The sequence below is a fragment of the Lampris incognitus genome, chromosome 9 (assembly GCF_029633865.1).
Source record: "Lampris incognitus isolate fLamInc1 chromosome 9, fLamInc1.hap2, whole genome shotgun sequence".
NCBI lineage: Eukaryota > Metazoa > Chordata > Actinopteri > Lampriformes > Lampridae > Lampris > Lampris incognitus.
In genome coordinates, this window is record NC_079219.1 from 22,791,424 (window position 1) to 22,805,444 (window position 14,021).

The following is a 14,021-nucleotide window of genomic DNA, read 5'->3' on the forward strand; positions in this document are numbered from 1 at the left end:
GTACGCTGCCGTTTCTATGCCGCTCTGCTCTCGATCTCTGGTACACGAGAAAGGCGCTCGGAACACCCCCGACCTCACACGGCCGTGTGTGTGTGTGTGTGTGTGTGGGGGGGGGGGCAGGTTGACGTAACCTCCGGCTGGCTCGATGCTGTGTGGGAGTGCAGTGTGCTCCTGTTCTGTGCGCCGCCATGTATTTGTGTGCTGCTTAGCACCGTCTATGAGCGCTGGCTCTCAAGCCGGCGATAAAATGAAGGAGGCACGTTTGGCACAGGACACCAGGCTGAAACACAGAAGGGAGCACGTCGCTTAAATGCACCTCTGCGGATATTTTAACATCGCTGCTTCGATAATCTCTTCCAAATCTACGGGCTGTTAACGGCCGCAGATGTCAAACAGAGGAACGACGCGGCTTTAAATCGCCACGTTATAAGCCGTGAAATCTGCTGTGATAAGACACAGCGTGCGGCGGATTCCGCTGATCTGGCGTGGTGTCCTAGTCCATTTATTCCCCATGTATATGTGTGCGTGCGCGCGCGCGCGTTTTATAGTTTTCTGTGTCCTGTGGCAGTGTATACGCGCGCGCGCACGCACACACATTACACACACACATATATATATTATATATAATATATATTATATTATCTGTGTGTGTGTGCGTGCTTTGTGCTGTTTTCTGTGTGTCCTGTGGCCGTGTGTACCCTCGTCCCGCTGGCCTGTGTGACATGTGGCCGGAGGGTTTTTAATAGGCTGTTATTTACAGTGCACAGATGAGCGTATTGCTCTCATCTCATCTGCTCTCATCTCCTCCAGGCAGACAGGGTGGGCGTGGAGCAGAGGGGTTAGCTAGCCCGCCATTGACCCACTTACACAACACAACCAGCTCCCTCTTTGCTCATTTCCACAGTGGAAATACAATTAAAAGCAATTACGAAGATCCCAGAGTCTTACTGAGCGGGCGGAGGGCTGCTCATAGCACAGGGGGATTAGGGTGGGGCAAATTCATCTGAAGCCCCGGCACGCTCACTCCGTTGATGATGGTGTGAGAAAATGCTGAGTATCGTCTCTCCGTGAGTCAGACCGAGGGACGGCTCCGCTCCCACGTTCAAGTTTCAGACATACGGTTTCGTGCTGGTGAATCCGTATCTGCAGTGTCTTATGTTAAACCCTGGGCTATGGCTCAGTGATGTGACCGCACCACACAAGGCCACGCACGTGAGGAGTGCAGGCTGCTTCTGCTGGCCATTTCTCTACAGCACAACAATATAAGTCATCCAGATATTGGACATGCTGGTTCTGAGTGTACCTTCAACACGTCCCATGCGTCAGGGCGCACGACTCGGGGCTCACCTGTCCTGTGTAGGCAAAGTCTAGCGCGTGTTTCAGTCCTACGCTGGTCACTCCCTGCAGAGTCACTTCGTCCGCCTCGCTCTCCACCATACACAAGCTGAACATGGCCTGCAGACACGGGGAGAAAACACAGCAGTCAGCATTCAATCATCAATACATCCTTATATTCAGCACACACAGCACTCCGTCAGCGCACTGCAGAGATATCGCAGTTACTTTTCTTCTTTTTTTTCGTTGGTATCTACATTTTTTCCAAAGGCCTATACTGAAAATCTGAAATTTTTTAGAAAATGGCAGCAATTCAGACACATTAATAGGGAAAATCAATAAGACGTTTTTTGTCAAACCCTAGTAAATGGTGATTTTCTGTTGGATGCTGATACAGTGTCTAAATATGTATGGGATTTAAAAGGCTGGGGTTTTTGTTGTGTGCAAGCACATCCAAACACAACACCACAATTTAATAAAAACCTGCTCTTCCCCCCCCCGTCTCTCTCTCTATTAATTCAGCTCTGTTTAGATCTCTATCTAAATAGTGTTGCTAATGTTCTGATAAACACACATACACATGCACACACATCATCACACAAATACGCGCATGCACACAAATACACACTTATGCGCAAACAGACAAACACACAGACACAGTCATGTTTACACAAACATATGTACACAACACACTTCATGGAAAATCCCAGCAGTGTGCTAGCCGTGTGCAGAGTGGCCCTGCTGGGTGCGTGTCCAGCTGCCAGCTCGCTAATCAAAGCTATCGGCCGATGTCACATTGTGAGAGGGTGACAGGGTTATTGATCAGGGCCAGCAAGCCGAGCGCAGCGCAGCGGAGGACAGGGAGGAGAGAGAGCGGTGCGTCAGTAATGGACGTTATAAAGATCCCCACTTCCGTGGACACCAGCTGTCTCTTCAATCGGAAGACACGGGAAGAGAACTGAGAAGATTTATGCCCCTTACCCCGCACGCTGTCATCATCTGCCACCCCCGCTTCCACAACAGCGTCGTGAGAGAGATGTGGTTTGTGTTTTACCTACTGCCTTATAAGAGTCGATGTCTATTTTCTGCTACGAGGGGGTTTCCACCATTGTCTTTGAGTTCTCTTTGAAGGTGAATTTACCGCAGGTTAATGATTTACCTCGCTTTCCACATTCAACATTAAATTCCCAGTCGCCATGTGTGGGGGCAGTCTCAACACACCATCAGGGCTGGTGCACGGCAGTGTTACGGTGAGCACGAGAGGCCTGCGGGCTGTGGGGTAGCTGTTGATCGCAAAACCGGCATTCCTTCCTCCCAACATGAACCCCAACCTCCCCGCTTCGTACACATGAACTTTAACAAGGCACCTCCCTTTAGCGAACGGCTCATGTTGTGAGGAGGATGTGCAAGACAGGGTCGACCAGAGGGCACGCTCGAGTTTCAATTTAGGCCCGCGTGTCTCTCCTTTAACTGAGTCTTGTTGATTCACCATTGCACTAATTAAAAATCTCCTGGCTGACTGAGCACAGGCAGGAGAGTGGCACAACCTGCGGCGCAGACGGTTGAGCTGTGGCGTGCGTGCGTGTGTGCGTGTGTGTGTGTGTGTGTGTGCGTGCGTGCGTGCGTGTGTGCGTGCGTGTGCATGTGCATGTGTCTGCATAAAAAAAAGCAGAATGAGCGAGTGAGAGGGAAAGAGAGAGAAACAGGAAGCAGAGGGGTGCACAGAAAAGGGGAAAAGTCAATAATACACAGGGTCTGATGTTAAATGTTTTGTGCTGACATTTTTTTTATACACCAATCCAATTTTTTTTTAAAAAGGGGGCCATTCGGGTTTTCTCATTTTGGCCAAAATTGATTTTTGGCCAATCCCTGATCTGGATTTTTAATCTCAAAACTCCTTGAGGGTTTGCATTTTAGATGTTATTTTCTGTTCCGAGAGCCTACAGAGGAAGATGGCAGCCCAGTTGTCCAAGGGTGGAGTAGCTGTGGAGGTGAAAGCTGCTGCTGACCCTGCTGCTGCAAATGGACATGCTACATTTTCTTATTTGGGTGGCACGGTGGCCCAGTGGTTGGCGCTGTCGCCTCACAGCAAGAAGGTCCTGGGTTCAAACCCCGGCATTGGCCGACCTTGGGGGTCATCCCAGGTCATCCTCTGTGTGGAGTTTGCATGTTCTCCCCGTTTCTGTGGTGGGTTTTCTCCGGGTGCTCCAGTTTCCCCCACCATCAAAAAGACATGCATGTTAGGGTTACTACTCCTGCCAGTGCCCCTGACCGAGGCATGACAAGACGAACTGGAGTTGGTCCGCGGATGCTGCATGGCGGCTACCCACTGCTCCTAACTACACAGCTAGGATGGGCTAACAGAGAAGAATGTCCCCACAGGGATCAATAAAGTATCTCAAAATCAAAAAACAAAAAAATCAAAGCAAGGCAGAAAAGTCAACACTAGTCCCTGCATTCACATCAGGCAGTGCCGTCATAAATCTCCACAAAACCTGGTTCCAAAGGGCTCAGGTGGCTGCCGAACTGCAACAACCAATGAGAGTCCCAACACGAGTATAAGCATAGCCTCACTTTTGATATCAGCAACTGAAAGCTAAAGCTAGTGGGATGGCTGACACTGCTGGCTTGAAACAGCCTGCCAAGCAGCTCAGAAACCGAACGTCTACTGATGCATCACCGAAAGACAGACTGCAGAGAGCACACACTGTCTGGAGCTTGTGTGTATTCTGGTGCTGGCGTGTGTTTGTGCGTGAACAGGGACTTGGGCAATCTGTGCTGCTGCTCCTGGCGATTTGACATAGGTGTTGAGGGGACACGGTGCAGCAATGGCTGGGTTTTACACTCAGATAGAGCACCATGCCCGGCCCGCTGAGTCCTGCTCCCCTGCAGTTGCGTGACAGGAGGCTGCAGTGCCGCTCCACTGTTGCGGTTGGCCTGCCATGCCAGCAGACATCTGTCTAATTCTGCTTGGGGTTGATTTTTTTTCCCACTTGGAGCCCTGTGACTCACCCACATACCCAACAAAGAAAAAAAAATGAAATGAAAATGAAATTGTTTGGCTTTGTCTCCATTTTTTAAGGGCTGTGGAAGTAGAGGCAGGCAGGTGGGTCAGAGTCCTGCATTATTACCGCAGTACTCCTCATAGCCTATTCTTCTTCCAGTGTTGTTACCGCTCTTTAAATTGGCCAAACACAATGGCAGCTGCATCCAACAAAACACAACTGCTGATATCTGGGGAGGAAAGTAAATTAAATATGTCTTGGGGGGGGTGGTGGTGGCTGTGATCCACAATTCATTCACCGTGCTAAATAATATACCGACAGGGACTTTTATGTGCACAGCACTTAATAACTTCTCATTAGCTGACAGGTTACAAACTTGTAAACATAAATTCATCTTGTACTATAAGGCACTGCAGTACTTTGAGCGGCGCTGAATGGTTGAGCCAGTACTTAGCTTGTTTTATCTTATCTTAATCTTATTCTATCTTAACTGCATACAGAGGATCCGCACAGGAACCAGTTTTAAATCAGTCTGACTCTACTGCGTGAGACAGCTTTAATCAGCACAAACATTAATAAAGCAAGCCGAGCAGTAGAACAACAATGAGGGCTGTGTAATACTGGCCATGTGTATCACATGAGCTGAATATTTTCAGACAGTGCTAGCGATTCATACAGCGTCTAGCCCAGCTGCAGGACTAGCAGACAGCGGTATCCTCCTGTTTTACAAAGAATACAGATACACCTCTCTCTCTCTCTCTCTCTCTCTCTCTCTCTCTCTCTCTCTCTCTCTCTCTCTCTCTCTCTCTCTCTCTCTCTCTCTCTCTCTCTCTCTCTCTCTCTCTCTCTCTCTCTCTCTCTCTCTCTCTCTCTTTCTCTCTCTCTGTGACATTCAAGGAAGTATTCCCATGTATGTGTGTATGTGTATGAGTGTGCACTTAGTTACACCACTTATGACCACTCACAGGGGAACCGAATAACATTGCACATCTCCAAACAAGGGCACATGTCAAGGTCTGGGTAGACTAGATGGTAAGCGAACAATCAGTTCTCGTACTCAACATGTTGGATGCAGGAGAACTGGGCAGGAGTAAAGACCTGAGCGACTTTGACAAGGGCCAAATTGTTATGGCCAGACGACTGGGTCAGAGCATCTCTGAAACGGCAAGGCTTGTGGGGTGCTCCCGGTCAGCAGTGGTGAGTACCTATACTGACATTTGTCCAAGGAGGGAAAAACCAGTGACAGGGCGTTGGGTGCCCAAGGCTCATTGATGTGTGAGGGCAACGAGGGCTATCCCGTCTGGTCTGAACCGACAGAAGGTCTACTGTGGCACAAGTCACAGAACATTTCAATGATGGCTACGGGAGGAATGTAGCACAACACACAGTGCATCACAACCTGCTGTGTATGGGGCTGCATAGCTGCAGACCAGTCAGAGTGCCCGTGATGACCCCTGTCCACCATCGCATGTGCCTACAATGGGCAAGCAAGCATCGGAATTGGACCTTGGAGCAGTGGAAAAAGTTCACCTGGTCCTATGAGTTTCGTTTTCTTTTAGACTATGCTGATGGCTATGTATGTGTGCACCGTTTACCTGGGGAAGTGATGGCACCAGGATGCACTGTGGGAAGACAACAAGCCACCGGAGGGAGTGCGATGCTCTGGGCAGTGTTCTGCTGGGAAACCCTGGGTCCGGCCATTCATGTGTGTGCCACACTGTACACATTGTTTGGGAATGCTTTGAGGAACATGATGAAGTGTTCAATGTGTTGTCCTGGCCTCCAAATTCTCCAGATCTCAATCTGATTGAGCATCTGTGGGATGTGCTGGACCTACAAGTCCTATCCACAGCGGTTTCACCTCAAAACTTACAGGACTTGAAGGATCAGCTGCTAATGTTTTGGTGCAAGATACCACAGGACACCTTCAGGGCTCTTGTAGAGTCCATGCCTCAGTGGGTTGGCATATTAAGCAGTCATATGTTTTGGCTCATCAGTGTATGTGTCTGTCAATGCTCTAGCAGGCAGTGACACTGATATAATGTTGTCCCCTGAGGTGTCCAGACATTTTAGTAATGTGACGGCGGGTGTCCATGTAGCACAGCGGTCTATTCCGTTGCCTACCAACACGGGGATTGCTGGTTCAAATCCCTGTGTTGCCTCCGGCTTGGTCGGGCGTCCCTACAGACACAGTTGGCCGTGTCTGCGGGTGGGAAGCCGGATGTGGGTATGTGTCCTGGTCGCTGCACTAGCGCCTCCTCTAGTCAGTCGGGGGTGCCTGTTCAGAGGGGGAGGGGGAACTGGGGGGAATAGCGTGAGCCTCCCATGCGCTATGTCCCCCAGGCAGAACGCCTCACTGTCAGGTGAGAAGAAGCGGCTGGTGACTCCACATATATCGGAGGAGACATGTGGTAGTCTGCAGCCCTCCCCGGATCGGCAGAGGGGGTGGAGCAGCGACCGGGACGGCTCAGAGAGCAGGATGATTGGCCAGGTACAATTGGGGAGAAAAAAAAGGGGGGGTAATAATGTGATGGCAATAAAGGAGGCAAGGTGACAGAGATGGGACAGCTCCCACGTAAACAACTCATGCTTGTTCAGGTGTCTCATCAGGATTGCTTAAATCTGGTTGGCTGTAATCACAACTCTGTGTGTGTGCTTGCGTGCGTGTGTGTGTGCATGTGTGCTTGCACGGTTTTCTATCTCTGTGTGAGTAAGAAAGACTGTGAGACAGATGAGACAGAGAGAAAGAAGGGAAAATCAATTTCTACTCACAAAGGCCTATAATTCCTTAATAAATGAAATAAACAAGACCGAGCAGTGGAGTCCGATGACACACTCACAATATCAGCCCCTACAGACAAGCAAGAAAGCGGAGCAGCTTCTCTTGCTTACTGTAGCAGACTGGTCTATAATACCCTACACACTGGATCAAAAGCTTTGCTTGGCTCACCTGGGACCCAAAATATTTCCAGAGAAGGCGCTGAAGAACAACGGGAAGACAAAGGGAAAGAAGGGGAACAGAAGGATGAGATGAGAAGTGTGTGTGTGACTCCCCGCTGAGACAGAGAAGAAAAAAATACTCACACACACACACACACACACACACACACACATACACACACACACACACACACACACACACACACACACACACACACACACACACACACGTGGCATCATCTCGCAGCAACTTGAGTTATAATCTGCCTTTCATTTTCAGGAGAGATTAATTTCTATTTCCTAATCTGCTCAGTGTCCCTAAATCAAAATCTCAATGGTGCACTTTTCACTGAGTGGCCCATCTCTGCAAAGCTGTTGCTGTATGGCTTTCTGGCTGCATGAGTCTACCTAAAGCTAACTCACTAGCCGTTCCTACAGCACAGACCCTGGCATTCTGAACCTGATGATAATGATGACTCAAACAAGTGCGAAAAGCAAAACGGTGCAGTGTGCAGCGTAAAAAATCAAATGAACCATATCCCTCACGGGTTGAGGCCAAAGCCTTGATTCTCACCAACACAAAACACACAGACACTCAGTTAGGGAGAAGGCCCACATCCATGAACAGGGTATATTTCTTAAAAACGTGCATTTTTTTATTTTTGATTTTGATTTTTTTTCTCCCCAGTTGTACGTGGCCAATTAACCCGCTCTCTGAGCCGTCCCAGTTGCTGACCCCCCCCCCCCCGCCAATCCAGGGCAGGCTGCAGAGTACCACATGCCTGCTCCGATACATGTGGAGTCGCCTGCCACTTCTTTTCAACTGACAGTGAGGACTGAGGAGTTTCACCAGGGGGACGTAGTGTGTGGGAGGATCACACTATTCCTCCCAGTCCCGCCCCTCCCAGTCCCGCCCCCCCCCCCCCGAACAGGCGCCCTGACCGACCAGAGGAGGTGCTAGTGCAGCGACTAGGACACATACCCACATCCGGCTTCCCACCTGCAGACATGGCCAGTTGTGTCTGTACAGACGCCCGACCAAGCCGGAGGTAACACTGGGAATCGAACCGGCGATCCCTTTTGTTGGTAGGCAACGGAATAGACTGCTATACTACCCAGACAGCCAAAAAAACAAACAAACAACAACAACAATGTGCATTTAATTGTGTAGCCGAATGTTGCGCATGTGCCTGGACTCACCCGGAAGTAATCGCTGCACGCAGCCAAGACGGCTTTGTGTGCGTGGAATTTGTGCTCCCCAGCGACCAGGGTGACATCACACAGCAGGCCGTCCTTCCTCTGCTGGTTGAGGGCTGCAAGGACGGAGTCCTGGTGGGACTTGGACTGGCAGAGCTTCTGTCCTGTCAGCATCTCCCTACTGCACCACACAGACAAGAACAGGATATGCAAAATGGGACTACAGTAGCTGTCACTTAATCCACCTTGCTGACTGTTTGCTTGGCCAGTTGCCTGCCCATCAGTCACAACTTCTCAAACTGAACCCCTCATGGGCTAAAGGGCCCTCGGTGCTGCCATATGATCTCACTGTGACAGAAACCGGGAAAAGGAAGACTTGATAACTGAAGGTGGAGTAAGAGAGATTACACAAATAGTACTTTGACCATCTGACTATATGCTGTGGGTCTATATAAGCGCAACTACAGTCTGTGTTCCAAACCATTCTCTGTCTAATTCAGCTTTGACACATCCAGTACAACAATGCCACCCTGTCCACCCAAATCTATCTCTGCCCACTTACAGGCTTTGCTTGCTGTCACTCTAAATGCTGTTATCTGCCAGAGGCTTGTTTTCTCACCTTCATGCTGATGGTGTGTTAGACAGAGAAAACACACATGAGGGGGTGTGCGTGCATGGGTGTGCGTGCACACATTTAGAGAGGGGATGCTGTGGTTTTGCTGAATGATGAGTCAGGCTGTTTGTTAGTTTGATGGGTGCTGCCAGAGGGAGAGCCAAGGGAGAAAGAGACAAAGTGACAGGGCTGGATTTGGACTGAAGAGAAATGACAGACGTTAAAAAATAGAAGAGAGACATAGAGAGAGAGAGAGAGAGAGAGAGAGAGAGAGAGAGAGAGAGAGAGAGAGAGAGAGAGAGAGAGAGAGAGAGAGAAATCGGGGAAGGGAACGAGAGGGGATGAGGTAAAGGGAGAGTGCATGTGGAAGAGAAAAAGAGAAAGAAAGATGTAGAATAAGAGCTCATTTGCATATTGCATGAACAACAGAGAGTGTGAAACACGTGGGGGTCAAAGGACAAGTGCATGAGTTGGGAAGGGATAAAGGGAAGGGAGATGAGGAGGGCTACCTTAATACACTATTTACATCTCTATCCTTGATAATGATACATTCTGTTGGGTAGATACAAAGGTACAGACAGAGATTTCTGCAGGTGAGGCTCAGTCGAGATATCCGAAGACACAGGCACCCCCCACATTCACACAGTGATAATGTCCAATACATACAGTGCATCCGGGAAGTATTCACACCCCTTCACTTTCCCCACATTTTGTTATGTTACAGCCTTATTCCAAAATGGATTAAATTCCTTTTTTTCCTCATCAATCTACACACAATACCCCATAATGACAAAGTGAAAAGGGTTTTGTAGAAATTTTTGCAAATTTATTAAAAATAAAAAACTGAAATATTAAATGTACATAATTACTCACACCCTTTGCTATGACACTCAAAATTGAGCTCAGGTTCATCCTGTTTCCACTGATCATCCTTGAGATGTTTCTACATCTTGATTGGAGTCCACCTGTAGTAAATTCAATTGATTGGACATGATTTGGAAAGGCACACACCTGTCTATATAAGGTCCCACTGTTGACAGTGCATGTCAGAGCAGAAACCAAGCCATGAAGTCAAAGGAATTGTCTGTGGACCTCCGAGACAGGATTGTATTGAGGCACAGATCTGGGGAAGGGTACAAAAAATTTTCTACAGCTTTGAAGGCCCCAAAGAGCACAGTGGTCTCCATCATTTGTAAATGGAAGAAGTTTGGATCCACCAGGACTCTTCCTAGAGCTGGCCGCCCAGCCAAACTGAGCAATCGGGGGAGAAGGGCCTTGGTCAGGGAGGTGACCAAGAACCCGATGGTCACTCTGACAGAGCTCCAGCGTTCCTCTGTGGAAATGGGAGAACCTTCCAGAAGGACAACCATCTCTGCAGCACTCCACCAATCAGGCCTTTATGGTAGCGTGGCCAGACGGAAGCCTCTGCTCAGTAAAAGGCACATGACAGCCCGCTTGGAGTTTGCCAGAAAGCACCTAAAGGACTCTCAGACCATGAGAAACAAGATTCTCTGGTCTGATGAAACCAAGATTGAACTCTTTGGCCTGAATGCCAAACGTCACGTCTGGAGGAAACCAGGCACCTCTCATCACCTTGCTAATACCATCCCTACAGTGAAGCATGATGGTGGCAGCATCGTGCTGTGGGGATGTTTTTCAGCGGCAGGAACTGGGAGACTAGTCAGGATTGAGGGAAAGATGAATGGAGCAAAGTACAGAGAGATCCTTGATGAAAACCTGCTCCAGAGCACTCAGGACCTCAGACAGGGGCGAAGGTTTACCTTTCAACACGACAACGACCCTAAGCTTACAGCCAATACAACGAAGGAGTGGCTTCGGGACAAGTCTGTGAATGTCCTTGAGTGGCCCAGACTTTTTTTTTTTTTTTAATTTATTTCTGATTTTCCCCTTTTTTCTCCCAATTTAGTGGCCAATTGATCCCTATTTTAATTCAAACACCCACCCTCGTATTGCATGCGTTCGCCAACTGCATCTCTCCGGCCGGCAGTCTCGAAGGAAAGCGCCTCCCCACTTTCGTGACAAGGCGAATCCAAGCCGAACCACTGTTTTTCCGACACACACAGAGACGCATTCACATGACGAACACAAGCCGACTCCGCCCCCCTCCCGAAGACAGCGTTGCCAATGATTGCTGCTTCATCGAGTCCGGCCATAGTCGGATCTGACGAGACCGGGGCGCGAACCCCAGTCCCCAGTGGGCAACTGCATCGACACCAAGCCGACGCTTAGACCGCTACGCCACCGCGGACCCGAGTGGCCCAGACTTGAACCCCATTGAACATCTCTGGAAAGACCTGAAAATAGCTGTGCAGCGACGCTCCCCATCTAACCTTACAGAGCTCGAGAGGCTCTGCAGAGAAGAATGGGAGAAATACCCCAAATATAGGTGTGCCAAGCTTGTAGCTTCATACCCAAGAAGATTTGAGGCTGTAATCGCTGCCAAGGGTGCCTCAACCAAGTACTGAGTAAAGGGTGTAAATACTTATGTACATGCAATATTTCAGTTTTTTGTTTTTAGTAAATTTTCAAAAACTTCTACAAAACCTTTTTCATTTTGTCATTATGGGGTATTGCATGTAGATTGATGAGAAAAAAAAGGAATTTAATCCATTTTGGAATAAGGCTGTAACATAACAAAATGTGGGGAAAGTGAAGGGGTGGGAATACTTTCCGGATGCACTGTAGTAAATCGCTGATTGTGTTCACGTACATGCATGTATGGAGTCCCCCTGATCAACATACCTCAGGCCGGGTTCAGCAGGCATGCCCCTTGAAGGGGGAAGAGGAGGAGGATGTGGAGGGGTCGTGCTATGTGGCTTTGGGGGACTGTAGTCTCCACACCGAGCATGTGCATCAGCCTGATGCAGGAAAAAAATGCAGCCCATCACCTTTACTCAATCTAACCATCCGACCCAGCTTTAGGCTGACAAACTCCCGTGTAATGTGCGTGGCGAGGAAACTGTGTTCCCGGCCTATAATGCTGGCTTTCCCTTGGTTACAGCTGTGCCAGTGCCAACATCCGATAACATCTAAATTTCTGATTCCAAAGCATTTTCAACTGAAGAGCTGCACACAGACGTCATATGACACCCACGGGCAGCCACTTCACAGAAAGAATTACACAAACTCAGCACTTCGCAAAACAAACTATACACCACAACCTTCTGTTATATCCGCAAATTTGACACTATGTGCCACAGACCTTAATGGGACAGTCTAATCTGTGATAGCAACCAACAGCAAAAGACTGAAACAGAAGTCAGTTTAAACATTAGAACTGCTCAGAATATCCATTTTGAAATAACACTCACTCTGGTCAGCCATGCCTCCTTTCATGATACATTTCAAGAGATGAAACCTTGAAACTGTGTACCTTGTGTGCCTTGTGTACCATGTGTAGTATGTCTAAAGTGCACTGCGTAGACAGTGTGAAAACTGGGCTTGTAAAAGGCCCAGTAAAATCAAAACTATGGAGACTGGAGGCCTCCGGCGGAAAATTATGTACACTTGTTAATGTTTCGGACAAAAATTCAACGAAACCATCAAACGCCCTAATGAACTCATGAAACACAGCTTGGCTGCAGCCTACTTTAGGGACACGTGCAGTTTAAGTGCATGCAATGAAAGTTTGTATTGGCTGTTATAGGCAGTGCGAGGTGTGAACAGAAATGCGTGCTGCAGCCTAGTGTGTGTGTGTGTGTGTGTGTGTGTGTGTGTGTGTGTGTGTGTGAGAGAGAGAGAGAGAGAGAGAGAGAGAGGGAGAGAGAGAGAGAGAGAGAGAGAGAGAGAAAGAGTGATTGAGTGAGCGAGAGCGCGCGCGCGCGCGCGCGCAATCCTTGGGGAGATCTTAGGTATCGATTCTTTCCATGAGTGACCTTCAGACGATTAGCCACGGACAACTGTCATTGATGGATGAGGTTAGCAAGGGAACTCTGTCTCCCCTCCTCTGTCTCCCCCCCCTCTGTCTCCCCTCTGCTCCTAACCCGACTCCTCTCCAGGCCAACTATGACCAAACCCGATAAATCCTGACGAGATGCAACGGACCTACACTTGTTTAGTATAGGAAAAAAAGACAAGTGACAAGTGAGCGAATATGAGTGAGGCGACTGCAACAACCAGCCCCGTTGTCCCCTACAAAAATAACCGCAATCTCCTGATTGGAACAACTAAAGGAGCAACAGACGAATTTTACGCACAACAGGCAATTAGGATTTACGCACGGAAATGGAAGCGAACAGCGTGTCCGGTGGACCAGACGGATGACAGCCTGCAGCAGTCTGGGGCCATTCACTCCCCTTCACTTGGAAACATCCTCCGGCTGTCAAAAGGTCGCCTAGCAACCTGGGCTAGCGCCTTGGTCCATAAACTACAGAGACATATAGCCTACGAGGAGAGACAAAACGACCTGTCGCATCCAGAACAAACCGCCACAAACGCAACATGTTAGTCTACTTCAGTTATCCCCTTGTGTAGTGCACCTTACGCCTACGTTTATGTGTTGTTATTGTTGTTTTTAATAGACACGGTATTTCCCCCCTAATGTGCCACAGGCTACGCACCTCATATGAATGTGTTGTGACCAAGTCCCGTCCGTGGCGGCGTCTCCGTTAGCAAGGACATTGGATGTCCGCGATTGCTTGCTCTCTCTCTCTCTCTCTCTCTCTCTCTCTCTCTCTCTCTCTCTCTCTCTCTCTCTCTCTCTCTCTCTCTCTCTCTCTCTCTCTCTCTCTCTCTCTCTCTCTCTCTCTCTCTCTCTCTCTCTCTCTCGTGACGAAACGAAGAAAAAGTAAAGAGTGCCACCCGGATCCGGGTGGATATCTTGAAACACTTTTATTGGTAAGTAACGCTGGCAGCGCCGAAATTATTACATTACTGTGACCCCGCCTCTTCGCGATGGTCACATGAATCTG

The 14,021-nt window shown here is 48.8% G+C and overlaps 1 protein-coding gene across 1 annotated transcript in view; it reads right to left on the reverse strand.

The window, feature by feature from the left end:
- Positions 1-11,965, reverse strand: part of klhl32 (kelch-like family member 32) — a 37,759-nt gene extending 25,794 nt beyond the window's left edge. Inside the window, exons 1-3 of the mRNA XM_056286277.1 lie at positions 11,854-11,965; positions 8,481-8,658; positions 1,348-1,455 (exon numbers count right to left, since the gene is read on the reverse strand). Of these exons, the coding sequence (XP_056142252.1) occupies positions 1,348-1,455; positions 8,481-8,658; positions 11,854-11,876 (309 nt within the window). The 5' untranslated portion in view covers positions 11,877-11,965. The remainder of the gene's footprint in view (positions 1-1,347; positions 1,456-8,480; positions 8,659-11,853) is intronic.
- Positions 11,966-14,021: the final 2,056 nt, after the last annotated feature.